The 27699-nt window shown below is 31.2% G+C and overlaps 2 protein-coding genes and 2 long non-coding RNA genes across 10 annotated transcripts; 2 read left to right on the forward strand and 2 right to left on the reverse strand.

Annotated features, from left to right (window-relative positions):
- Positions 1–930: 930 nt before the first annotated feature.
- LOC148234119 (uncharacterized) lies at positions 931–4309 on the reverse strand. Of its 3 annotated transcripts, none has more exons than XR_015809939.1 (3): positions 4178–4309; positions 3078–4091; positions 931–3009 (listed from the first exon to the last, which is right to left on the reverse strand). It is a non-coding gene; the product is annotated as an uncharacterized LOC148234119 (long non-coding RNA). The 3 variants fall into 3 exon arrangements; XR_015809940.1 differs by having other exon boundaries at positions 2360–3009; positions 4016–4091; positions 4178–4296; XR_015809938.1 differs by having other exon boundaries at positions 2360–4091; positions 4178–4296.
- A 2411-nt stretch (positions 4310–6720) lies between these two features.
- Positions 6721–12157, forward strand: Syx7 (syntaxin 7). The gene is made up of 7 exons (XM_088187576.1): positions 6721–6947; positions 9700–9769; positions 10125–10284; positions 10344–10431; positions 10499–10617; positions 11098–11253; positions 11335–12157. Exons 1-7 carry the CDS (start codon positions 6851–6853, stop codon positions 11419–11421), a joined length of 777 nt encoding a protein of 258 aa, XP_088043702.1. The 5' UTR covers positions 6721–6850; the 3' UTR covers positions 11422–12157.
- A 2100-nt stretch (positions 12158–14257) lies between these two features.
- On the reverse strand, positions 14258–19236 carry LOC148234121 (proton-coupled folate transporter-like). Of its 5 annotated transcripts, none has more exons than XM_088187692.1 (10): positions 19148–19236; positions 16617–16835; positions 16315–16489; positions 16049–16237; positions 15907–15957; positions 15494–15784; positions 15274–15428; positions 14846–15014; positions 14529–14688; positions 14258–14446 (listed from the first exon to the last, which is right to left on the reverse strand). In XM_088187692.1, exons 6-10 carry the CDS (start codon positions 15738–15740, stop codon positions 14341–14343), a joined length of 837 nt encoding a protein of 278 aa, XP_088043818.1. In that variant the 5' UTR covers positions 15741–15784; positions 15907–15957; positions 16049–16237; positions 16315–16489; positions 16617–16835; positions 19148–19236; the 3' UTR covers positions 14258–14340. The 5 variants fall into 5 exon arrangements, with proteins under 5 accessions (XP_088043818.1, XP_088043815.1, XP_088043817.1 ...); XM_088187689.1 differs by lacking the exon at positions 15907–15957 and adding an exon at positions 17636–17724; XM_088187691.1 differs by lacking the exon at positions 15907–15957 and adding an exon at positions 17636–17724 and having other exon boundaries at positions 19045–19236.
- A 1202-nt stretch (positions 19237–20438) lies between these two features.
- On the forward strand, positions 20439–26238 carry LOC148234122 (uncharacterized). The gene is made up of 2 exons (XR_015809946.1): positions 20439–23645; positions 23724–26238. It is a non-coding gene; the product is annotated as an uncharacterized LOC148234122 (long non-coding RNA).
- Positions 26239–27699: the final 1461 nt, after the last annotated feature.

Raw genomic sequence — 27699 nt, forward strand, 5'->3', positions numbered from 1 at the left:
TGACGGTTTTTTCTCTCGACTGACAACCTTTCGACGCAGACGCCCGTCCCGTATATTATATTCTACTATGTAAACAACTTCATATCGCAATAAAATACTACTGCAGCGGCTCAATCTGTGTCTAATTGCCACCCGTCACCATCCCGTCGCTAAACTGGTAGGCTACCACATTAAATTAATGAATATTGTTGCGTGTAGGGATACACATGCTGGTTAGTTCTTAGGTCTGAATCCAAAACACGTGTACTTGTGTATAAAGCTATATTAAACTCGACGTAGTCCGATTGCTTCGTAACGACGATTGGAGCCGACTGGCCGTCACAATCGGGACATTCTCGAACGCATACAAAAGGCAAAACGGGTGTCAACATACCCTCCACCATGAAACATTGGTGTCATAATCATGGGCACATCAGCGGGCCCTTACAAGTGTTTGTTCTCATATTACAAAACCCTGTGAGGACGCAATGCTTAAAATAATTACAACAAGGCAAATAAGTAATTAACTTTAAACTAAAATAATAATGAAGAAAAGATTAATGTTAGTAGCACAGTATAAAAAGTTGTAAGGAAAAGTATGTTACAGTTGGTGCAATAATGATTTTGTCTATGTAGATATTTACGACACATCATATACAATTGAATAGTTTGTACTAGATTGTTACACAATACAAACTGCAAGCTTCCGTTCATTTTAAGACAATAATAATTTAAATTTAAATTAAAACCATATCAATTTTTAAATCTGACATAAAATACGATAAATAGTTAAAAAAAGGTTCGATATTTAACTAAATTTGCAAATAATGACATACAAAAATTAAAGTTTGATATATGGCTAAATCATTAAATTTAATAAAAGCAAGAAACATGATACACATTAAAATTATCAACCAATGAAACATAAAATATCTTGCACTGCACACACTTGTACTTGTGTCACTATTTGTTTTGTGACTACCCAAATTAGTTCATCGGAACTTGGATGAATCGTCTCGACGAGACTGATCACCCGTGGCAAGGATACATGTCATCTTCCTTGACGACGCTTACAGCGAATGTGTGAATCCGACTGCAGCCGCACTCTCCATCTTTGTAGCTCTGACGGATGCTCAGTAGACCACCAGGTCCAGAACTCCTGCACAAGATCTTGCATCTGATGATATAGCTGCCTCTCTCTGTAGGCCGAAGCCTCATTTTTCATTGTGTTTTAAAAAAATATTTTTTATAGCATTTTAATGGATAGTCTAAAATATCTTCATGGTTTAGCGATAAGATTGTTTGTGTATCTATTTCAATTGTTACAAATGTAGCGCAAATTTAATTTTGTTTTGAAAGCGTCGTTTCTAGAAATTTACAATGAAAAGGTTATATTATAATTTAAATCAATATTGATAGCTATAATCAAGTCAGTGCAAAAAACTAATACACGCAGATTCACAATCAAGAGCTGGTCTGCAGGGAGAATGAGCGCTTGAAAAAACTCAAAAACGTTAAACTGTTCCATCAACATCAGGTTTTAGAGATTGAAGATAGTATCCGAATGTAACTATATCTTCGTTATGCAGTTTGTTGCAGATCGCCTATAATACCAGCGCGGACTACTTACTCTTCCCAAATGCTCAACATGTCGTACAACGGAGACTTTGACACTTCTACCAACATATAGATTAATCCTCACAGTTCCAGCACGAGTAGCTTTGTTAGTAATTTAGTTGTGTGTTAAAAGAAAATATATAATGAAAATGCATAATATGAAGTTTTATTATTTAATTTATAAAAGTATATGTTAAAGTATTTTATATTACAAAATATTTAAAGTATGGAATTGTTTGTTTGTATGGGATTGGCAGAAGGGATTTTTTTGTCTTACTTGTCGCATTCTGATAGCTTTACTTAACTATTAACAATGGATCTTTAGAGTTTGAAAACTTAGAATGTGGTGAGTTTAGAATTAAAAATTTGATTACATCATATATTATACTTTGGAAATTAAAAAGATTTTTTTGGGAGCAAATAATTTTGTACGAGACCTCAATTTTCGTCAGCGCCAGGCGAGATATGGCATGGAATTATACGCGCAAACAATGTGTTAATTAATTAATTTTTTGATTTTATTTTAAATTTTATTACAAAATCACTAGTTAATATGCGCCCAAAAATAATCTTTTTTGCAAGTTTAAAAATGTATTGAAAACGTTAATGACAACCTTGAGTGCGTCCTAATTTTATCTTTTTGTAACATAAAAATAACTTATCAGTTAACTAAAGTGATCGCATGAAGATAAAATGAAGAAAAATCAGTTTCAAGAATTTTGGTTTCATATAAATCTCAGTAAGTATTATTTAAAAGCGAAGGTAAATTATTAACTTAAAAATTATTTTATTAAAATATAAATCTCAACAACACAAATTATAAAAAAATACATACATATTTAGTTAATACAAAAATTGCAGACAAAATAATCTATTTATCAGAGGAATCTTCTGAACTAGAATCCGGATCTTCATTTACCCTAAACAGTAAATTCATATTATTCATAATATCAACCAAGGCAACATCGTAGATTTCATATTTTTTTCATTTTTTATTGCATTTCGGCCGACACTGCTCCATTCGTTGGCAGTCATGTTATTTATTTTTTTTTCCACTTTTTTTTCACTGAATCTATTGCCATCTCGACATTTTTAAAGCCCACATAGGCTTTAATAGAAGGCCAAATTTTTTTCTACGGGGTTGAGATCGGGGAGATATGGTGGCAGCCTTATACATTGTGGCCAAATTCGTGAAAAACGGCATTTTTGGTTTATGTGTTATGTGGAAATTGTGTAAACATCTTCTAATCACTGATTTGTCAGTCATCCCTAATATTTTTTTACTGCAAATCCTTGTTTTCTTCGGAAAAGTTATGGCCATCCGTATTCCGATATTTTTAAATTCCCGAATGATTTTTTATACCCGTTTGACCGATGATTTTGTCGCCTCTGCTTCATAATGAGTTCTACTACCTAGAAATAGACACATTTCTTAATGTATATAAATATTTAGCCTAGATTATTATTTTAACAATAATTACCGAATTGCTAATATTGTGCATCTTTTCAAAATATGTATATACGTTTAAAACAATTTCTTTAGTTTGTCCCGATAATGCTCTTTCTTGTCCTAATTTACTGTATTATTTCTCACTCACTCCCGTCATTCAGCACGCGAGCGAGCGATAGGGAAAGTATTTCGCCGCTCGCGCCTGACCCTAAGCTATCCCTATGTTATTGCCGTCCAATAAGAAGTCATTACGGCAAAAATTATTTTACAGGGTCCAATCAGAGCAGATTAGTATACATATTCACTGACAATTGCAATCGCACTATTTATGTGCCTAGAGCTCTACAACCTAATTCAATGCATTAAGTTAAATATCACTAAGTTGCTATATTACATTATGTAGGATGTCACAAAATTAACGCAAGATTTGAATTTGCCGTCATTTGTACAGAAAATTTCGACAAAAGAGTGTGTATGTGCCAGCAAAGACGTGTAGGCCATTTGCCCGATGTTATATTCCATAAATAATCCTATCCTATGTACTTTATGATTCAATAAAAAAATAATAATCTAAAGGCTAAAAAATGTGTTTTCTATTTAATTCAAATTTGCGTTAATTTTAGGACACCATTTTATTTAATTCAAATCTTGCGTTAATTTTGGGACATCCTTTATGTTTACACAATTTACTAGATGTAGTAATTATTTTTATCAATATCATAGACGATGGGAGAAGAGGGTAGGTGAAATTGGTTCTCTTTTATTAGTTTAAAAATGATAAAAGTTATAATTGGGAGTACATTATAGACAGTACAAGTACAGTTACGGTTGCCAATGTAGTAAGTTATAAAACTAGAACCAACAAAAGATGTTATTAGGTAAGGTGACCAGATTTTGAAAATATCAAATAACAAAATATTCTTAAAATTGTATTCTATAAAATACATGCTTTTACCATGAAATACTTACATCTTTTTCCTGTATTGTACACTCTTTGCAATAGTATGCGTCAGAAACGCCCGGCCCACCGCATATAACGCATCGTCTGTAACAAAATTAACCAAAGCCGGTGAAAACACAACCCCAAAATATAGCGGCAATGTAATGTCTTCAAGATATAACTTTGCTTACCTACTCCGGGCTGTTTTCGACAAAATATCAAATCCGGATGATGTTTCGCCATGATGTTTTTGTCGTTTGATAATCAATGTTGAAGCACACGCAGCTTTTACCCTGAAGCGACCGACAACAAACGTTAAAAGTGTTGCCACAATCGAAAATATGTTTGTTTATAATTTAATGAAATATATATGATAGGTATATTCTACGAGTTTACACACATGAAAATAAAGAGAATAATAATATATGTTTTTTAATATAAAAATCGTACAATGCGGTCAATTTATTCATTAGGACAAAAACATTAAGGTGACGGCGCCATAGGACAATACATTCCTTAGCAGGGAAGATGATGACTGTCGGGGCCTGTTCCTTCATCATTTTGTGCACAAATTTATTTACACGAACCGGTTTAGTGTGCCTTTTTGAGCCATGCGGTAGCAGGAGCGTATACTGAGTAAACAGGTAACAATAATTAGTACATGCCGCTGTTAATTATTTATTATTTATGTTTTAAGAAAGTTCATTATTTTTCTTAATTATTTTCATATCAGCAAGTTCTATTTTTTTTTTTTATATTTTATGTTTAATTTTTTATAATGATTAAGCAATCATATATTCGTTTTATTAGCTGCATTATAATTATAATATTACATATGAACCAGCACAAATTTTCAATGCCCTCTTTGTAAAAACTTCGTGGCTTTGAGTTAAAATGTGGAACAAGGTGACTATCAACACAATTTTTTGTAACTCAAAGAGTGCTCCATAAATCGAAAAAGATTATAGCTAGTGGGGTGGCTATAGAGATGGGAGGCAGGGGGAGGGGCGTTTTATCTGTACAGTGGTTATAATAAAATTAAGAAATAGACACCACAATACTATCCACAAATAGTTAAATAAATAGAAATATGGTAAAGTCTACATATGGCTTTTGCCGGACAGGTGATGAAGAATGAGAATTCGGCAAATATTAACCGCTGCAGTAGATTTTATTGAAATTTAAATGAATACGCTATTACGAATGTTATTAAATGTTACGGAGCTGCGTACGAAGCGTTACCGACCGCCTTACTCCCGTCGTGTCGCCAAGCTATGCGTGTTGTACTCACCACTTCTACGTCAGACAATGTTTTTAGTGTGCCACCTAGCTCGTGGCTAACGAAATAAGTCAGCACCTACAGCTTTATTGTCAGAAACTATTCTACATGGGCATATTTTTAATAACTAATTTCTCGTTTAAAAACAACACGGATTTTTACCAACAAATTCTACTGACACCAATCTTTTCACAATCACGAAAGAGGTGATAAAAACTTATATCGATGTAATATGTACAGATTTCAAATTACTTTTTTTACACCAAACATATCAATGTACATCTTTAAATTAATCAATATCATGGTTTTCAATGAATTTGAGTGACGAATGCATCAACCAACAGCAATAAAAATGCCTGTATTTGTAATCTACAATATAAGCCTATTTCAAGCTAATTTGAATATAAATCGATAAAAAAGATTAAAATCCGGGGCGAATGGGCATTCTAGCTTAATATTAATAATAATATGGGGGCCAATATAGATTTGTTATGGCCAAAACTGGTCGGCGCTGGTAGTAGCATCCCGTGACCGTTTTCTCTCTCTACCGGCAATCCCGCAAGGGTTCGGACGCGTGCCGTCGCGCGCGCGTCCCTTGAAATGTAAACAACTGTAACCGTCAATAAATATACTACTGCAGCGGCTCAATCTGTGTCTCATTGCCACCCGTCACCAACACACCCCTAAAATATTATGGGGGCCAATATAGATTTGTTATGGCCAAAACTGGTCGGCGCTGAAGTAGCATTGTTGTGACGGTTTTCGCTCTCTCTACCGCCAAGCTTGTAAGGGTTCGGACGCGTGCCGTCGCGCGTCCGTCCCATTTTGTAATGTAAACACTGTAACCGTCAATAAATATACTACTGCAGCGGCTCAATCTGTGTCTCATTGCCACCCGTCACCATCACCGCCCCTAAAATATGTAACAAATTATTTATCACCAACTAACTGATACATTTCTTATCATTTCTTGGTAAGGTACTAGCTTTCACATTCTCATGGTCTTCACCGAACAGATTTGTTAATATACAAATTTGCCTATTTTATGTTTTACTAACGTTTCTGACACAGAGAAGCATTATTATATTTTATGCATGATCTATAATACAGCATAAAAATATCTGCTCTAATTAGAAAACATTATATATTTATTGCGAGGGGGTAGGTTTGGAACCGGGTTAATCCACTACTATATATATATATATATATATATATATATATATATATATATATATATATATATATATATATATATATATATATATATATATTATTAATAAAAAAATCATTACTTTAGTATACATATATTATTTCAGTAATAATCGATAAAATCTATCTTAATCAATATTAGTTATTAGGAAGCTTTTAGGAAGATATTAGCTTTTGAAAAATATAAATTGTTGTTTTTATTATTTTATACAAATTCAGGAAAACAATTAGTTAAAAATGGGCGTGTTTTTTTTAGTGTGGCAGCACTGCCGGTATCCAGCGCAGTTGATGAGCGTTGGGCACGATCGCTTTTGACAGACGGCCGTCTGACGTTTTATTGGCTCTTTTCTGTGCTACGACATAGAAAGTCGCTGAAATGGAGCCGTCGAGCTTCGATGATGTGCATGTCGATGGCGACTTTCAAAAGTGGTCGAACACCATCGCTTCCAACATCGCCAAGATATCTCAGAATGGTAAGCCCCATCAGCTTATCACCTTCATTATCTATTATATTTTGTCGTGAATTTTCCCACTGTGCGTCCCACTTCCTTATCGACTCGCGCGACGTTCAATATGCCATACGCCCAGATGACGTTGCCACCCTCTTGTCTCTAATCCTATTTGTGTTTAATAATATAACGATTCGCGTGTTAATATCCAAGTATGACGACTATCGAAAGAGTTGGGTTTGTTTTATGAATCATGATGATAATTGATTTGTCATTGTGTCACAAATGCATTGTTGCCACCTTGAAAGAATTATCATTTTCTATTACCTGTATATTGACTTACATAGACGAGCTCAGGTTTTTTTACGACAGCAGCTGGTGTAAAAAAAGGCATTGCTTAATGCTTTTTCCTAATTATAATATTGCTGCTTCAGCATTCTTATGCTGACCAAAAATTTATATTTTTTTATTTATTTTAATTTAGAAATCTAAATGTAGTCTGCCTATTCTACAGTAATAATTTTTAAGATTTCTGGATATGAGTCAGTATAATTTTTTCTGGTACACCTCATAACCTGTTACCATATGTTCAGTTTAATATACATATATTGACGATTTTGAGTGTCTTCCAATAAGTTATTTGGTTCTATAAGCTTAATTTTCACGTGTTTGCTCCATTGCAACTTCACATACAAGGTCATCCCAAAGTATTGGTATATTTATCAGTTAATGGTATCAGAATATTTATTTTATCCGTATTAAGTATTATTATTAATTATTTATATTATGTACATTCATTATTATTACTAAAACTATATTTAGAATAATATGATTAAATGATTAATTTTTATTTTTTATCTGCATTTAAGTATATTTCAGTAACAGCTTATTTATGTATATGAACTTTTTTATTTTATATTGAAAATAAAAATTACTTCAGTAAAATAATCTTTCTTTGTTAACACATTCATCACGGATGACTCGTATGCGAGTCTTTAAAATTTCTTTGAAGAAACACGGATGACTCGTATACGAGTCTTTGCGTACGTTGAACTTTGAACGTAAAAAAATCTGTCAGAGCAATATTATTTTTAGATTTTGCTCACAGATGTCAATGGAAGGATATTAGTAATAAAGAAAACTTTAAAATAAATTCTTGAAATTTGAACATCCAGATTTCAAGAAAACAAAGAAAAAATTTTTTTTCACTATTTTTATTTAAATTATTATGATAATCAGAATTTTTTTCAAATTGAAATGTCACTAATAGTAGGTCATATTTGCACGTGAGACCAATTCTTATTATTTATATTATTTACTTCAATTATGTTTTCTTCAATTATGAGAATTATGTTTTCCTCAATATTGCAGGCTCAAACACATGTTTACTAATTTTATACAGATTTGGTTTTGCCTATTAGTTGTGTTATACTGAAGGAAGAGAGAGAACATTATTTACGCGGGTTTGATTCGTGCTGGAATTTTTATTTTTCAGTAATTTCTTTTTATTATTATTTAATTTTTTGTTGTAATTATTATGTTTGTAATTTATTTCATAGAATTATTTTATTTAACTCTTTTGATACATAATATTAAAACACTATTTTGAAGTTTTTTTTCGATCCCTTAGATAATTTAAACAAATTTATCGCAAATAAAAATACAGGAGTATTTAGGAGAGAAACCTGACACTGCGATAATTCAGGACCCCAGAACCAAGTGAATAGAATCGTCCAAAATGTTATTTTTGCCCTAGGAAAAAAACCACCATCAAATGCTACATGTGCCTATAACCCAATATGCAAAGAACATTCATCGGCATTATGTCCAGATTGCATAACTAAGTATTCAAGTGATCAAGATCAAGAATAATATAATTTTTTTTATGTTTTTAACCATATATGTAAAAAAATTATATTTAGGTTTTAAAATATTTATGATTTTATTTTTCTTCTTTCGTTATGTAAATAATGTTTTTAAAGAATTTATTTATACGACACTAAAATAAACCAAAAATAAAAAAGTAAATAAATATTCGATATTTCAACTTAAAAACATAAAGAACTGAGAGGCGGCTATTCGTTCAGGTACGACCAACGACATAAACAATACTCGCGCGACCAACGGCGGGATAATAACATGAAAATAGCTAGGTTTTTCATTTTTATGTCGTATAATCCTAATCACTATAAAAAATATTTCTTTTCTTGGCACTAATAAAATAAAACTTTTAGCCATGGTCAATGTTTAGCAATGCCGTCATACCAGAGATATCTGAACCCTTGTTTATCTTTTAAATTGTAGACTAAATTTATATATACTAAACTTCATTCTTAAGTAAATAATAATCCAAGTGGATATTGTATTGTTATTTTAGAATCACAGATTAAACTGGTCAAATATGACGGTGAGATACGTTTATAATTCAATACTGGGTATTTACAGAATAACTCAGAAGTACAATAAAAAACTAATTTTCAAATATCCATCTGCTTAATTAAATATTTAACTCTTGCCATATAAATGCAACCAAAAATGTATAGAAAAATATACATTTTTACATTCAAACTACCTTAATGATAAATGATAACATTTGTGCGTAATTTATTGTTTATTGTTTGATAAAGTTAAAATTGAAGAATATATGTATTGATTACTTTTTTAATCTAAGTAAAATGATTCTTAAATTTGTTTTTATTTATATAAATATAATATATAATAATTGTAATTTTGGTGCAATTTGATTTTTAACGTATGGTATTTTTTGTAATTACAGTTTCGTCTATGAAGAAACTCATAAATCAACCAAACTTTTCTCAAGACTCCCATGAGATTTGGTATCAGTAGTAAGTATATATTTATGTATTTACTTTTCATAATTGTTTTATGTATAATTTTGCAAACTGCGAATCTAACTATGAATAAATTGCTTTTGCGTAATTGTGCTACTATTTCTATTTGTAAACAAGTATCACCCGTTGAAAAATCAATGGAGGACATAAAAGCAGTATAAAGTAACTGAAAGTTTCTTATAATACATAATTCAATTAGAAAAGTATTAATTTAATACTAAATATTTATGTATAATGTATAATTAAATTATTGCAATTAATATTGAAATAATTTGTAAATATATACTTTTTTACTGGGTGTTTATATTAATCTACGTGTGTGCAATTAACCATTGCTTTAATTTTCAAGCGACCAAATCCAGAATTATACCCAACAACTAGCGAAAGACACGTCGGGACTTGTTAAAAAGTTAAAGATAATAAAATTGTCTTCTCCTGACCATCGTCAAAATAAATTATCCAGGGAGCGCCTTAGTGAAGAGTTCATTAGCGTTCTGAATGTATTCCAGGTAGGCTATTATGACATTAAATTTAGTTTTAGCTTACTATATCATTAACAATATATTAGGATATGCAACGTTCGGCCGCCAGGAAAAAGACTGAAGAGAAGAAAAAGATCAAGGAGGATGCATACCGTGGTGATCCGTTCACCAAAGGTGCGTTAATGTAATTAGAGTTAAATAAAGTTGATTTAATTACATAAATTGTTTTTACATATTTCAGAGGCATCGCCGAATAACTTAATAGAATTGGAACCGTCTTTGAATAGGCAAGACATGTTGCAGATGCAGAGCAACATAGAAACTCTAGAGCAGATAGAATCTAAAACGGGACAGTTAGAAGTAATATTATAGTACTTTAAAATTTGTGATATCAAACAAGAAGTATATAGTAAAAAAATTAAATTGTTAAATTACAGCAAAACCTTGTTAATTTGAAACTTAATTTTATTTTTAAATTCTGGTTCTAAATAATAAATTTCGATTCAATAAAAAACGATGTAAAAAATTTTCATTAAAAAAAAGTCAATTTGAAGACAGCAAAACATTAACATAAAACCAATTCAATTTTAAGTAAAATGGTTTCTGAAACATATCGGCATTGGTTTATCGATATTTAAATTTGAAAAAAAAATTTACAATTAGTAATTCATATTTTTTTGCAAACTTTGTTCTTAGGATTTTAATTAACAATTTTCATATTTACTTAAATTCATAACTAAAATTAACGTAAAAAGCTACATACTTTCTGATGTCTACAAACTGTTTCTGTTTTTATTATAATTCTCTTGAGATTTTAAAATATGAATGTTTAATTTTCAGAATAATATAACAACTTTGAATGAAATATTCAAAGATCTCGCTGAGATTGTCCATAACGACAGCGAGATTGTTGATTCCATCGAGGCTAGCATCGATAGTGCTTATCAAAGTGTGGAATCTGGCACCGACCAACTGCAGCAGGCGGCCACGTCTCAGGTATTGTTTATAAATTAAGAGGATGCATTAAAATGATAAATTCTCACATATATTATGAATAAACATAATTATTGTTTTTAGGATAAGAGCAGAAAGAAGAAGTTTTACATGCTGCTTATTCTTCTAGTGATAATCGCAATTTTAGTGATAATATTCGTATGCAGATAAAGTTTGATGTGTATGACATATATGTATTTATATAATCTTTCATTATTTAACGATAATAATACATATATATATATTTAATATATAATATTCCAAGAGTAACGGTTTAGTATTACAATTATTTTGCTAAAAACAATATATTGATAAGTCTGTCTTACATATTAATGTTAAACTATGTCCCGAAGTAATCACAAAACGAGTCATAATTAGAAAGAAATTATTTTTTGTCATAATTAATAATTTTGTTATATTCACTTTGATTTCAATAATTTTAGAGTTTGGGATAGCTTGGACTACTTCGCTTAAAGTCATTATATAAATCTCTAAGGGGGTAGAAGTCATCTCATCTACGGTACAATTTTTATACATAAAAATTGGTACACATTCAGTTCTTATCACTTACATCTATATGTATATATGATCTAAAATTATTTATATGTTACGTTTTTAACTTCATTTGTTACGAAATAATACTTTATAAGAATAAGTTATAAAATATATTATTTTTATTGAATTTATATATTAACAATCAAAAAATAAATATGATTTATTTATTATTTAAAAAAAAACATTTCAATATGTTTGTTAGTAATGATCCATTAATTTGTATATGTGCAAAAGCTCTGACTCAAGTTGTATAGGCTTATTATTATTATTTTATGAACTTTTAAATGGAAAAACTGTTTAGTTATTTATAAATGTTTGTGAAATCTGGAAAATAAATGTTTATGTTTAACCATTGATTTTCTTTTCTTATCCTTATTTAACCCTTTCACCGTGGGTGGCTTATATAGAAGTCACCAAGAAAATCGCAAGTACTCATTGGGTACCTAAAGGTGTCATAAACCTTTTAGGCTAATAATATGTTTATTTAGATTAAATTAAGACCATCGTAACTAGAGTCTCCAATTCGAGTAATCGAGTACTCGATACTCGAGTATACTTGTCTATTTTTCAAGTACTTGATAATCGAGTATTTTGAAAATTACTCGATTAATACTCGAAATTAAAAAAATTTGAAATATTTCAGAAACAAAAATAACTTTAACTCGGTCCGGTAAAGGTTAACGTCTTGCTTTTATTTGGCGTTTATGCCCGAAGTCCCGAGTTAGAGCGGTTACTATCAGGTATAATTTTTTCATAGTTCCATAGTTGCATAGTTCCGGTCGTCGGCTATGTTAGTGGGTACGACGGAGAAATTTCTTTTGTGTTTTCTGTTCGACAGTCCCGACTTATCTAATTTATGGCAATGAACAATATGAAATATCAACAAAAAAATTTTTTAGGTTTTATGACTATGCAGTTGTAGCGTAAAGTGTTGTCAATTGTTTATACTGATCCCTCAGCTTAAAATATAAATTAAAACAATTGTGTGTTTTAAAGGCATTTAAAGTAAAGTTAGTTCTTTGCAAACCGTTTAGCTCTAGAGTGAAAGGGATTCACCCAAATACACCTTCGAAGGATATAGATTAAAATTCTTCGCAATAATCAAAAGGAGTAGAATATTGTATATTGTTAAGAAAAAAATCTATTCAAGAAGAATTACAAAATACTATTTTGTCAATAGTCGAAGGAAATAAGAGAAAAGCAGAGAAGGGAATGAAAGAAGAGAACATAAAAAGAGAGTTCAAAAAATTTTATATCTATAAAAAGCGAACAGATATAAATTAGAAGCCTTATCCAACGCGTTAATGACAATAAGACCAACATCAACAGCAACGGAAAGGGTTTCTTCCATAACGGGAATAATAAAACCAAAGGTTAGCAGTAATATTAAATTCGAGACACTTTTTGCATTATTGTTTTTAAAAAGTATGTTCGTGAAGTTAAAATAATTGTAAAATTTAACATACCAAGTATTTTATTTATTTATTTATATGTGCACGAATTTTGGCTATTTAATAGCTATTTTGGTACATTTGGTAAATACTCGAAAGTACTCGAGTACTCGAGTATTTTAAAATTTTAATATTCGATACTCGAGTAGTTGATGGTTCGAGTAATTGGAGACTCTAATCGTAACCTAACAGGTTACTCCAATGCGTCACGATGGTCGAAAACTATGATTATATTATCTAATATATAACGTAAGGCTGTAAATCGCTTGAATTTATTAAGCCATAATATTTAAAAAATATGGCATGAATAGATGCCCTCACACATATTAACAAATTTAGAAATGGTGCGCAAAAATATCTGCCGCGGTGAAAAGATTCATATGTAATAATTTATTTTTTAATATAAAAGATATAGGGCTTTAATGTATGAATGTGCTATATATAACTAATTAGTTATCCCATTTGTTTTTTATTTGTTTTTAATGTGTTGAAATGAAACTGATTTGATTAAATTTGTCTTATTTTGATTAAAAAATATAAGATAAAAACTAGTGGCGCAATGGATACAATAATATAATAATATATACACACATAAGTGTAGAAACATTTCTACATTTATGTGTGTATATTAACACTAGATTTACAGGTATAAATCCGTCAATTTGATGTGTGTCATTAAAAATAGGTATTTTGTGACCAGATTTTCAAAAATTAGAAGTTTCCGAAAATAAAAATAGTGTTTATGCATTGCATTGTTCAAATATAAAAAGTCGTAAACATCACTGTTTGATACTAATCAAATCAGAAACCTGAAAATTTGACAGGTTTCGTAAATCTAGTATTAAAGAAACCATAAAAATATTAAGTCTGATATTATTATAGACATCACATTTCCATTTGATATAACTAAACCAAGCACTATTAGTGTCGATGAGTATTGCAATATTTATTAACCTTTCAGATGAAGGGTCAAGTTGAAATATAATAAAAATATCAATAGCTGCATAAAAAATAAATTCATTTTATTTTAATCTGAATTGGAATGTAACTAATTATCTACATGTGGAAGAACACATAAATTATTTCATTCTGGTATGATTTTCCCAGAGTCTTCATCTTCGTTCACTGCGCCTAACAAGTCGTTGGAGTATTTTTCCATTGGCTCAGATCCAAGAGACATGTGAATTATTCTAAACGTCGAAAAAAGATAAAATAATAAAATTTTGTAGTTATTAAATAACAAAGAATTAAAATTTATAACAAAAAACTTACAATGTTAGCAGTAAAACGAATATTTGTGTCCCTATAGTCAGGAAGAATATTGCGTTTAGGTAATCTGTATCAATTGTTGCGTTGTAAAGCTGCGAATATAATGTGGACGAAAATAGTGCAACGGCATTATCGCACACGGATAGGAATGCAAATACCTTTCCTGAAAAAAGCTAGTTTATTATAATTAAATCGTATATTAAATAGACAAATGATTAATATGTACTTGAATTTTAGTTTTCGACATGCCTTAATTTGATGGTAAAAAAGAAAAAAAAACAATAGATCTTATTTGTTTCTGTATATTGTGATATGAATACCTCTTTCTTCAATAGGCACAGTTTTCGATGTCATAGATCTAAGCACAGGCGCCACGCAAGGTCCTAAGGCTGCCAAAACTGCTCCAAGATAAAACAACCTGGAAGTATTAGCAAATGCGAACACAAATCTGCCTGCAGCATGTGACACAGCACCGATCATTATGATTGTCTGAAAAATGATTTTATGTAACAAAAGCATTATAAATATACAGAGTAGCTTTTCTTAAATAATATCAATGTTCTTAAATTTATATTGGATAACTCCATTTCAGAGTAAAATTACTTAACAAATGCCTTAAAACATCTCACATCAAAATATAAAAATGAAAAAAACATGTTCATAATCGCAGAGCTAACCAAATTACATAAAAGGCCATCGATATTTAAAAGGTTATTCAAGAGTATTGAGTATTAAAATTAATATTTACCGTGTCTCTAAATTTAAAACATGAAGACATCAATGGAATTCCAATGAGCATTGATATCACATAAACTGAGCTTTGGAATGTTTTAAATTTGGAATATATATTAGCGTCCCAGTTGAAGACTTTAACCATATATAAATACAACATTGGTTTTTCGTCTGTAATATGAAATAATAATAATTATTTATCTCAGTTATGCGTTCTTCAATAGTACAATATATACCTCTTTGGAATGTGTAAAGGACCATGATTGCCATCATTAATAACAAATAGAACCTCCTATTTCCCGGACGCCGTTTTGTCAGAGTCTTCACTGACTGCTGAAAGTGAGCTTTGTCAAAGAAGTCACTGAAGAAATTCTTCACTTTAGCTTCTGCCATTGATTGATGTTTGACTGTCGTTTTCCATTTCAGACAAAAGTATGTATATATTATTGCACAAAGCAGAAGTGACGCGTTGATTGTAAACATCAATGAAAATGATTTGTTCAATACATCATGATAGAGATAGTTTCCTGGAAAGAAGTATATTTCAAATATAATCAAAGTAGCATTATACCGTCAATTATTCATTACACATAATTTAAAGATGAATGTATTACATCAATCTATGTTCTTGCATGAAAACAACCGTTACCTTTTAAAACTCTGATGATTAATCCCTCAGCGATAACTGATTACATGTACCCTAAATTCAAATGAAAGTTATAGAAAGCTATAATGACATGAAACGGACTCACTCTACCAAAAAAGATTTAATTTTTTTGTAGTTATATTACCTAAAGCAACGCCGGTTGGTATAGTACTTAAATAGCACACATCCAGGATACTGACCCTCAATGTTCTGGTTTTTGGTGTCGTGATGTCGGATATGTACGTAAAAGCCGATGCAAAAACCGCAACATCAGCTCCTGTTAAGGCACTAGGTAGAGTGGCAAAATAAATAACATATTCCAAGGGCCAGCTTTCTGAAAAGGTAATAAAACTTATACTAGATTATTGGTATTAAAATTTATTGGAATTATAAAATAAGAATAGAACATACTCTGAGTCGCTGTAACTATTATCATAATAGAGTAAAATAGCTTTCCTATTAAGCCCGCTAACATGACACCTTTACGACCTCTCTTATCACTCCAAGCTCCTAAAAAGAAAGCGAGAATGATGGGCACAACGTGTCCAGCTATACCGTTCCATTGATGAAATGTTGAGACTGTGACCTTTAAATGAAAAATATATATATGCACAAAAATATATATAGCATGTTCAGAAAGTACCTTTCTACTATATTGAACATACATTAAGGTTTGTATAGTTGATCTAAATAATACAAATTTTGATATTTACCTGAACTTTATTGTTGATTACAGAATTTGAAACGTTGTGCAAGTTAAAGCATACATCATCCTCCTGTCTGTGGTTCACTGAGCAAGCTTTGTATACAAAAAATACTTGCTCAACAACAGAAGTCAGCATGAACGCCATCATGTACAGGAACATGACGGGTTCGACGGACACCTTCGACAGGGAACATGTCTTCATATTGGCACTGACTTGAGATTATATCTGCAAATAATATTATAATATAATTAAAAAAGTATTAATATTGTTCTAATATAAATGGTAAACAAATGTAATTAATAGCAATTATGCAACGTATTTGCAATAGAAACGCTTGCTAAATATGCGACATTGAAATTCGAGTCAAATGAAAACATTAAATCGTGAACAAATAAAAATACCGCCATATTGTCATATGAATTGACAACAATGTTATATAACTGTCGACTGTTATTGAATAGATAGATTCACATCGAAGTTAAAATATTCGAGTACAATTTAATGAAATTCTGAAGATGAAATTTATAGATCAGCACATCACAGCAACTATGATTTTTGTTGTTCTACAAAGTGTATGTAAAATGGGTGTCGCACCAGTTGACATTCCATATAGAATTGTCACTGGAGAATCTGTATTCAGAGTGAGAAAAAATGTTTTGTTATAAAGATTATGCTGACTCTTTTGGATAAACTAGAAGTAATTTTGGTACACTATATGCCCTATATTTGGTGCACTATATAACTCTGTTAACAGTAGAACATGTATAGAATCTCTTATCATCATGCAAGAAATTATCGACATGCAAGTGAATCTTCGAAGCAGTGTTTTAATGCAACATGATAATGCTCCACCGACGTATTTATTGGTTACAATGATCCAACATTTTTACTTATTTGTTCCATCTAAAAAGGCAACGGAGAAAGAAATTAAAGCCCGGCGTAGATGTTATTTTATACCTTTTTTGTTTTATAAAATTTTTTACGAGATAAAAATATTAGTTTTCATTTGACTCTTTTGTGCATACCTAAAAATAGAATGTTTGTGAAAACAGTACAATATTCCACTCAGTCAGGTCAGATCATAATTCTGGTTTAGAATGTAGTCTGGTTTAGTCTGAAAATAAAAACATTTGAATTATCATGTTCAGTTCTCTTTTTCTGGCAATATTAATTTACTTGAATGTATTGGTTTAATCATACCATTTTTAAAACACTCTCTTTTTAAAATTCTAAATGTTTTAGTTAACCATTCGATGGTTGCAATACTCAACCCAAATGTAACACCCCAGATTAAGATGCATTCGAGGGATACCATTATTAAAACCATTTTATTATAATTATTTGATTATATTGAATTAACACATAAGCTTTTTTGTTTTTTTTTTATATAATAAGAACAATATTAGTTTTAAATAAAATAATATGTACTAAATTTTCAACGTTATTTTATATATTAATTCAGCACTGTCTAACTTGTTTTAGTCCGCGGGCCGTTTCGGGGGCAAATAACAGTAGATAATTAAAAAGTCAAATTTTGACATGTAAAAGATTATTTTATTTATACGAAAGTTTTATGCAGAAAGTTTATATCAGCAACCGCTAATATAAGTTTTTTTTACATAAAACACGTTTATTTTTAATTTAATTAAATATTTAGTTAAAAAATGATTTTTTTTTAATTTATAAAAAAGGATTTCGTTTGTCGGCCGCAAAATTTTTTTGGAGTTTACAAAACTAAATTCACAAACATAGACTTTTGTATTAAAATAACACACGCACTCACATTAGCCTATGGGATTAGTAGGATGACCGGCAGGTGGCAGAATTCGACGTTAAAAAACATAAGAGGGATAACTCAAAGAACGACACGTGTATCTATTAGATATATTGCGGCCATCGGAGGGTTAATAAATTTTGTAAATATAACATATTTTACATTTACGTTTAGAAGTTCTAAATAATTTTAAAAGAGTAGATGAAAAAATATTTTTATCAGATATCAACTTGTTAGAACTATGGTTAGGATCTGTAGTGTATAGTATTATATAAAGATCGTAAAATGTTTACAATGCTATTTTTATATTGTTATCTTGTTTATTGAGTTGGATCATAAAATGCTTAAATATAATTTTAATGTATTTCCATTTAAATATACATTAAAACCATATATGCGTAAAAAATATTTATATATTAAAACATGGTCGGCTATTATTTGGTCCTAATTAAAATTATTTGTATGTAAATGAAGTTTGACATTTTAGTGTTTTTTTAACGTCAAATAAGACATGGACATTATTTGGTTTAAATAATAATTCATTTTTATTTGTCGTTTAATCATGTTGTTTCGTTTATTTAAGCGGGAACATTTAAATTTTGATGATCAATATAGAATTAATAAAATATATTGTAATAATAAATTTGAATTATGATTTACAAAGGAAGCATGCGTTCATCGTGCGACGTTACGTTGCTAGGTTATGTGGTAATATAAATACATAAACACCGATAACGCGTGGAAGTCTGAACTGTGCACTGACCTTTTTGCAGTGAAACATACAGATAAATCTAGTCATTACTCGTGCAAGTATTGACGCTGAGACGCCTGGACCTCTCGCCTTGAACGTCTGAGCCGGTAAAAACATGAGTGCAATTCAAACCGAAACTAACCCCACTACTACACTACTATAGCAGCCGTTGATATGAAGTTGTGTAGTTTTTTTTAAACAAACTTAAGAATAGTAAGATAAGTAGAAATAAACTATTACGAAGAACGGTTAATTAAATCTGTTTGCTATCTATTTCGTTTTTACATATTGCTAGAGCGAGATATATATAATATCACGGACTAAACTGCGAATTAATTTTTTTAACGTTTAACCATCCAGCATACACTTTATGAATTATGTATTATAACATGAAATTGTGTATTTATTTATTAAAATTAAGATCATCATTTCGTTTGAACATAAATGAGAATTATTCAAAATTAATATTACTCAATATAAATTCACCCATTTTCCATACTGTTTGTCTCAAACTTTTGCGAAGAACATTTTCTAGAACTTTATTTTTCAAGAGCACAGTCACTAATCTTATGATTTTTCTAACTTTGTTTCAAGATCATTAGACTCTTGTGTACAAGTAGACGATTTTGAAAAGGCATATGATAAAGGTAATCATGCTTTACTTGTGACAAAGTATCTAATTTATGGTTTTCTGAAGGTCTCATAAACCTATTCTCAAATTACTTGACCAAAAGATATCAGTTTGTCAAGTATTAAAACTATTTTTCAGAACGATAAAGGACCTCTACTGGAGTACCTCAAGAATCCAACTTGGGTTCATTGCAGTTTATATTGTTCATTAATGACATAGAAATAGCAATGCATCATTCAATTTTTTTATTATATGCAGATGACTAACATTTTCAAGTGCAGTTGATTTCGGATTCTCTCGACCTGCAGGAGGATCTCAATTCTTTATGGAAGTGGGCTTGCAACCAATTGTCTTTAATTGTAAAGAAATATCACACAACTTCATCGATGCTGGCGGAATATTCCTTCCAACTCACCGGATATATTCTAGACAGGTATTCCTTTACTAAGGATTTAGGTGTGACTTTCGAAGAACGTTGGAAATTTAGCCAGGACATTGCAGAGACTCGCAGCAGGTCATTAAACATGCTCGGTTTTATCTTAAGAAATGCGCGCTACTTTAGAAATACTTTAGTATTACGCACTCTTTATGATGCTCTCGTCCGCAGCATACTAGAAACTAGCTCTATTATTTGGATTCCAGACGTAATGAGTCATTGTAATTAATTGAAACTGGAAAAAGTACAGCTTAAATTCCTTCGATACTTATACTCCAAAGAATACGGGTATTATCCGTTATTGTTTTCCAGTGCTTTTATTCTGGGAGCACTGGGATTCGTTTCTTTGTCAACTCGCAGAAGTGTTTATATAATTAAACACTTCTGGAAACTGCTCAAAGGCATCGTAGACAACCCTTCGGTGCTCGAGCAGCTCCAAATGTGGGCTCCAGAAGGTGGTTATAGTTCTCGGTCGCGTCCACTGTTCATGCCTGTAAAGTCTAGAACTGAAGCACTTGCCAACTCTTCTCTGGCAATAGCCGTTCGTCTGCTCAATACCGTGCATAGAGATATTGACATTTTCTCGGTGCCCAAATTCCACGTCCCTAAATTTTCAACCACATAGTATATTCTTGCATACTTTTAATTCATAATTGGACGTGAATTTAACTGTTTAAACCTAATGCCAATTGTGAGCGCTGGATAATAATCATCCTCTTTAACGAGAATATAATTACTTATTGCGACGTTATCGCAATTAGCATACACACACATTTGTTCAGATCACATCAAGTTTCTTGTTGAAAACATTATTGACATAATTAATATAGGGAAAATTAAACAATGAACAGGCGAAGACAACCTCCGCACTCAAATATTGGACGGAATATTGAAATCATCTATAATGACTATATTTTTTCCATTTAAAAACTCACTGTCAGATATTGAAGTGTGGATAAAAACATCAATCATTTAATGTTCCTGCGTTGATGGAAAATATACAGCACACACAAACAGCTGTTCTCCGTTTAATAAGTCAATTGCGACCCAAATATGCTCTCCGGTCCCTTCTGAGCATTAGATATCGGTCATCGAAAATCTTAGCATCACTCAGATCATGATACTGGGTGGAGGCGGCAGAAAAACACTCCACAGTTTTTGTTTTGAAACCCCTTACATTTTGTGTTGTTTCCGCACTCCATTATGTCGAGGGCGCAATGGTTGTTATGTCGTTGAACCAAATGGTGTGTGGACCAATTATCGGGTGGAGCTTTTGTCGGCTAGATCTTTTGTCGTGAACGTATAGTCGTTGAACCAAAAGTCTGTGGAGCTTATGTAAATAAATTAATATATAAATGTTTTCATATTTCATTCAGCTAGTTGAAGAACTTATCAATCAGATTACGATTTAAATTTACTGTTTATTATTATATTAGCTTGTGTCAGTTGTGTCAAGAAACAAAAGATTATAAAAACTGTTAATCATGCAAATTGTAACATATCAATTAAATAAACTCCATCACTTGCTGTTACAGTTTCCTATTTTTACGAGATCGTATTTATACCATTACAATGAAATATTTGTGGCATTGATGTCAAAAATGAATATTTTGGTTTCCGGTATTTATTTTTTTATTATTGCTAAAATTGTTGTGACTTGAATAAGCACAAGGTTCAGAGAATAAAATAGATGCTTCATAACATCTCAATTCAATTTGTCTTGCGTTATCGTGCTGTCCTGGTGAAAGACAATACCTATTTTGTTTACTAATTCATATATTTTCTTTTGACGGGCGGTACTTGATTTACAATAACATTCAGCTGTAATTGTTCGATTGGATTACATACGTTTATAGTATATTTTAAATCTGACACCAAAGCTTCTCATAACGATCCAATAAATTTTCAACCAAAACCGCAAATGCATGACCACAGATAATCGGTTGATTGTTATATACAACCCTTGTACGCGATTAAACGTGATTAAGCATACATTTTGAGAGCATAGTGAATAAATAGTGATCGTGATAAGCTAAACTAAAATTGATAATTGAGCAAAATAAATCTGTATGAGAACCGCCAAGTGAACATACAGTATATTGATGGCGTGTCACGATAAAAGATCCACGGATTTTTGGGACAAAAGGTCTAGCCAACAAGAGCTCCACGTGACAAAAGATATTTTATTTTATTTTTTTATTATATCTTCCGTTGTAACCTGACAGGCGTAAGCCCAATGCGTTACAACGGGCAAATATGTACCAACTGAGTAAGTCAATCAGACATAATAAATATCTACAAGTAAGTATTTAGCACCAGGCTGAAAGTTTGAGAATCGGTGACATCTATACTATTAATTATAAACTATTATCTGCTATACAATTTATAATCAATATATATCACTGCAGCTGGGGCAGATTTTTTTAATAATAGCGCATTTTTATAAATACAAATTTGAGTGCCGTTGCAGGGGCTCGAACTAGAGTCTCCAATTACTCGAACCATCAACTACTCGAGTATCGAATATTACAATTTTAAAATACTCGAGTACTCGAGTACTTTCGAGTATTTACCAAATGTACCAAAATAGCTATTATTCAAATTCGTGCACATATAAATAAATAAATAAAATACTTAGTACGTTAATTTTTACAATTATTTTAACTTCACGAACATACTTTTTAAAAACAATAATGCAAAAAGTGTCTCGAATTTAATATTACTGCCAACCTTTGGTTTTATTATTCCCGTTATGGAAAAAACCCTTTCCGTTGCTGTTGATGTTGGTCTTATTGTCATTAACGCGTTGGATAAGGCTTCTAATTTATATCTGTTCGCTTTTTATAGATATAAAATTTTTTGAACTCTCTTTTTATGTTCTCTTCTTTCATTCCCTTCTCTGCTTTTCTCTTATTTCCTTCGACTATTGACAAAATAGCATTTTGTAATTCTTCTTGAATAGATTTATTTTCTTAACAATATACAATATTCTACTCCTTCTGATTAATGCGAAGAATTTAAATCTATATCCTTCGAAGATGTATTTGGGTGAATCCCTTTCACTGTAGAGCAGCGGTTTCCAACCTGGGAGGCGCGCCTCCCAGGGGAGGCGCGGACTATTGCCAGGGGAGGCGCCAACATTTTTTAATGAATTATTTTTTATACCATAATATCTACAAATGAATAAAACTTGATATATTAACGTAACAGTGAAAATTCAGTGCATGAATGTTAATTTTTTTACATTTACATATATTTAATTCCTATTAAAAAAATTATCTGGAGCGGAGAAATTTAAAAATGGCGCGTTTGCAAACGCTCTGTTTCGGTAATACACAAAACGACCGCTAGTTGCATAAAACAATAACCTCAAATTTAAATGTCACTCGTGTTATATTGTTTTTTTTAATTGTTTCTGACGTGATTTCTTGTTGAAAATAATCGTTAGTATATTTTAAACTTCATTTTTTTTTATTTAAACTATCATTGATTTTAATTTATATCAATAAAATATTTTTTAGACGAATGGATAAATTTTTGAGTGGTTACAAGAGAAAAGTCAACAATAATGAAGATACTGATGCTGATACTAGTGGGAATAAAATCAAAAAAGTACAAGGAAGTAAAGCTCCCAAGAAAAGACAATACAGTTCATCCTATTTATCATTAGGATTCACCAATGTGTTTGTTGTGTTCGAAAGTTTTGGCTTCAGATAGTATGAGACCAGTCAAATTAAAACGGCACCATGAAACTCTACATTCTGAATACGTTGATAAGTCCATAGAATATTTTGATGAAATTGGATGAGCTTAATAATCAAAAGCAAACGTTCAAAAATATTCTTTCTGTATCACCAAATGCATTATTGGCTTCGTACCATGTCTCTTACCGAATCGCAAAATGTAAGAAACCACATACAATAGGAGAAACTCTAATATTACCAGCAGCTATTGATATGGTTCGAATAATGTTCGGCGAATCATATGCAAAACAGTTGCAACAAATTCCGCTTGCTGATAGTACAGTCGGAAGAAGAATCAATAATATATCTGAAGATATTTGCGATCAATTAGTTTCTCGGCTGCGTACTTCGAAATTCGCCATACAAGTAGATGAGGCAACTGATATAGCTAATGATGCCCATTTAATTGCATATGTTCGATATGTTGTGGAAAATAATATATTAGAAGATATATTATTTTGCAAACCCATTCCTGGAAAGACCACATCCATTGAAATTTTTAATATAATGGACAGTTTTTTTAAAGAAAACGACATAACGTGGAGTAATTGTATTGGACTGTGTACTGACGGAGCTCACTCAATGTCCGGACACAAAGCAGGTCTTCAAGCATTAGTTAAAAAGAAAGCACCACATGCTATCTAGACGCACTGTATGCTTCACAGAGCAGCTCTAGTGTCAAAAAATATGAGCGAGGAACTTAACAACATTTTTACAAAAATTATAAAAATTATAAACTACATTAAGAACAGTCCTTTGAGATCTAGGCTGTTTGCAAAGTTGTGTGTAGATATGGAAGCTAATTATACCTCACTTCTGTATTATTGTGATGTTCGCTGGCTATCTCGTGCAAAAGCGATTCAAAGGGTATTTGAACTCAAAGAAGAAATAACAGCCTTTCTCGAAGAAAATCACCACGAAGAGGCACATTTGTGGACGAACGATAATTTCCTTGTTAAACTTGCCTATTTAGTTGAAATTTTTGGAAAATTGAGCAGTTTGAATAAATCAATGCAGGGATCACAAATGCATCCACTTGTTCAAAAAGACAAAGTAAAAGCTTTCATTAAAAAGTTGAAGTTATGGAAGTCAAATTTACAAAAGAATGAGTTGGACATGTTTTCACTGTCAAAAGATTTCTGGGCCACAGCCAATATTGAAACAAGCAAGAATCTTTTTATTGAACACTTGGATGGTCTAGTGCTGCATTTTTCAAATTATTTTAAAGACCTTGATTTCTCAAAGTTTTTGTGGGTACAGAATCCATTTATCGACGATGAAAACGACAAATTTGAGCTGACAACCATTGAAAAGGAAAAACTTATAGAATTATCATGAGATAGCCTACTAAAACAAAAGTTTCAAAATGAAACCTTAATTCAATTTTGGATGAATCTTAAAGGAGAGTATGAATCTTTGTATTGCAAAGCAATGCAAGTGCTTCTACCGTTTGTAACGTCGTATTTATGCGAAACGGGCTTTTCGGCACTGGCTGCAATGAAAACTAAATATCGCAACAGGTTAGTAGTCGAAAAAGAGATACGAGTGGCACTCTCCACATTGCCCCCAAGATTTGATAAGCTTTGTGCTAATAAACAACAACAACCGTCGCATTAAATTTTTATGCGATAGATGTAGTTGGTTTAATTGTTTAAAAAAACTTATATATAAAAATAAATATACACGTATGTGTATGTTATAACTAAACCTTGTTATTATTCTGTTAATTGTGGTTTTCAGTTTATTTTTGTAATAAAGTTTTTATTATTTAAAACGTGTCTATATTATTTAATCTATTAAAAAAATAAAAGGTAAGGGAGGCGCGGAAAAATTTTTTTTTTTTGGGGAGGCGTAGTAACTAAAAGGTTGGAAACCGCTGCTCTAGAGCGTAACGGTTCGCAAAGAACTAGCTTTACTTTAAATGCCTTTAAAACACACAATTGTTTTGATTTATATTTTAAGCTGAGGGATCAGTATAAACAATTGACAACACTTTACGCTACAACTGCATAGTCATAAAACCTAAAAAATTTTTGTTGATATTTCATATTGTTCATTGCCATAAATTAGATAAGTCGGGACTGTCGGACAGAAAACACAAAAGAAATTTCTCCGTCGTACCCACTAACATAGCCGACGACCGGAACTATGCAACTATGGAACTATGAAAAAATTATACCTGATAGTAACCGCTCTAGCTCGGGACTTCGGGCATAAACGCCAAATAAAAGCAAGACGTTAACCTTTACCGGACCGAGTTAAAGTTATTTTTGTTTCTGAAATATTTCAAAAATTTTTAATTTCGAGTATTAATCGAGTAATTTTCAAAATACTCGATTATCAAGTACTGGAAAAATAGACAAAAATACTCGAGTATCGAGTACTCGATTACTCGAATTGGAGACTCTAGCTCGAACCCGTAACCTCAGAGTTTCTAGTCTGAGACGTTACGGACTACGCTATTTCGTTCTTATAAATCGCCGAATCGACGGGTGTGGAAATTTGTATATTACTTTTTCGCAGATTACTAATATATACAAATATTACAAGCTTTAAAATATATTCATTTAACGCTTAGCCGTTGGACCAGTTCTACTCAACCTTTTTTTTCTGGGCCAAATACAGATGTTTGCTATGCTACGCGGGCCGCAGCATAATATAATGATATACAAATAAAACACACACACACACATGCATATTGTATATGTATATAATATACATACATCTCTACAGTTTTAGACTAAATCGCTAACAATCAAAATATATATATAAATACACAAAAATACAAATATATCCAAAATATTCTTTCGGGTTTTCTAACCATAAGGGATGTGACTTCACAGCCAAAAATACGCCGGTGGAAATTGGTAATAATTTATTAGTTAAATTTACATATTCGTACAAACTATGATGGGCGAGATTGTTATTCTCAGAGTAGTGGTGGAAAAGCTGGCGAAGGGATGATTTGTGCGAAAGATGTACCGGCAATACTGGTGTTGAAAATCCCGGTATTAGTTCAATCCTTACTTGTGATATTGCCATTGACATAATATTTTGTTATAGTTGCAATGACTTTTTAAAGAAGGTTAACTTTTCACATCTTAAAGGCCGGCGAAGATAAGTTTTATTAAATGATTTGTATAACATTTTCACGACAAATTGTTTAAAAATATTTAGTAACGATTATGAGTGTTGGGCCGCATAAAATAGCTTGGTGGGCCGCAGGTTGAGAATTGCCGCGTTGGACCAATTGTCCGTGGAGCTTTTGTCGTGGAACCTATTGATGATATATATCAAATTTACTAAAATTACGTATAACTAGTGAGATGATGCTAAGAAATACTAACAATACTTAATAACTAAGAAATACTAAATTGGGTATTTATACCGAGATTAAAATTCATAAATAGCGTTAAAGAAACATTATAATTTTACTACGCTAACACGAGTTATAAATGTTAAAAAGGTAACAGGCGGCTAATATACAATTTATCAAACTTTTGTGAATAATGTACAAAATGTAACATACCTTCGTCTTCTCTTGACGTCTTCAAATTTAATCATAAATTTTTTTTGCTAACCAAATTGATACTACAATTTGTTTCAATCTATTCCAAGTCATACGTCAAACTCCATACGACATTAACAAACGCTGGTATTGCAAACACTACCTGAATATTGAAAAATGAGTACAACTAGAGATAATCAATAGTCGACAACGGTATTTACAGATAAGAAATTGCATTATAGTTAC

This window comes from Plectrocnemia conspersa, unplaced genomic scaffold, assembly GCF_051122295.1.
Source record: "Plectrocnemia conspersa isolate PC_06_02 unplaced genomic scaffold, ASM5112229v1 ptg000006l, whole genome shotgun sequence".
In the NCBI taxonomy this organism is placed as follows: domain Eukaryota; kingdom Metazoa; phylum Arthropoda; class Insecta; order Trichoptera; family Polycentropodidae; genus Plectrocnemia; species Plectrocnemia conspersa.

Coding starts and splice junctions, on each gene's coding strand:
- Syx7 (XM_088187576.1), top strand. CDS start 6,851: ATGGAGCCGTCGAGCTTCGATGATGTGCATGTCGATGGCGACTTTCAA. Junction 6,948..9,699: donor CGCCAAGATATCTCAGAATG/GTAAGCCCCATC, acceptor TTGTAATTACAG/TTTCGTCTATGAAGAAACTC. Junction 10,618..11,097: donor CTAAAACGGGACAGTTAGAA/GTAATATTATAG, acceptor TTTAATTTTCAG/AATAATATAACAACTTTGAA.
- LOC148234121 (XM_088187690.1), bottom strand. CDS start 16,811: ATGAAGACATGTTCCCTGTCGAAGGTGTCCGTCGAACCCGTCATGTTC. Junction 16,490..16,616: donor TAATCAACAATAAAGTTCAG/GTAAATATCAAA, acceptor TTTCATTTAAAG/GTCACAGTCTCAACATTTCA. Junction 14,689..14,845: donor TGTGCCTATTGAAGAAAGAG/GTATTCATATCA, acceptor AGCTTTTTTCAG/GAAAGGTATTTGCATTCCTA.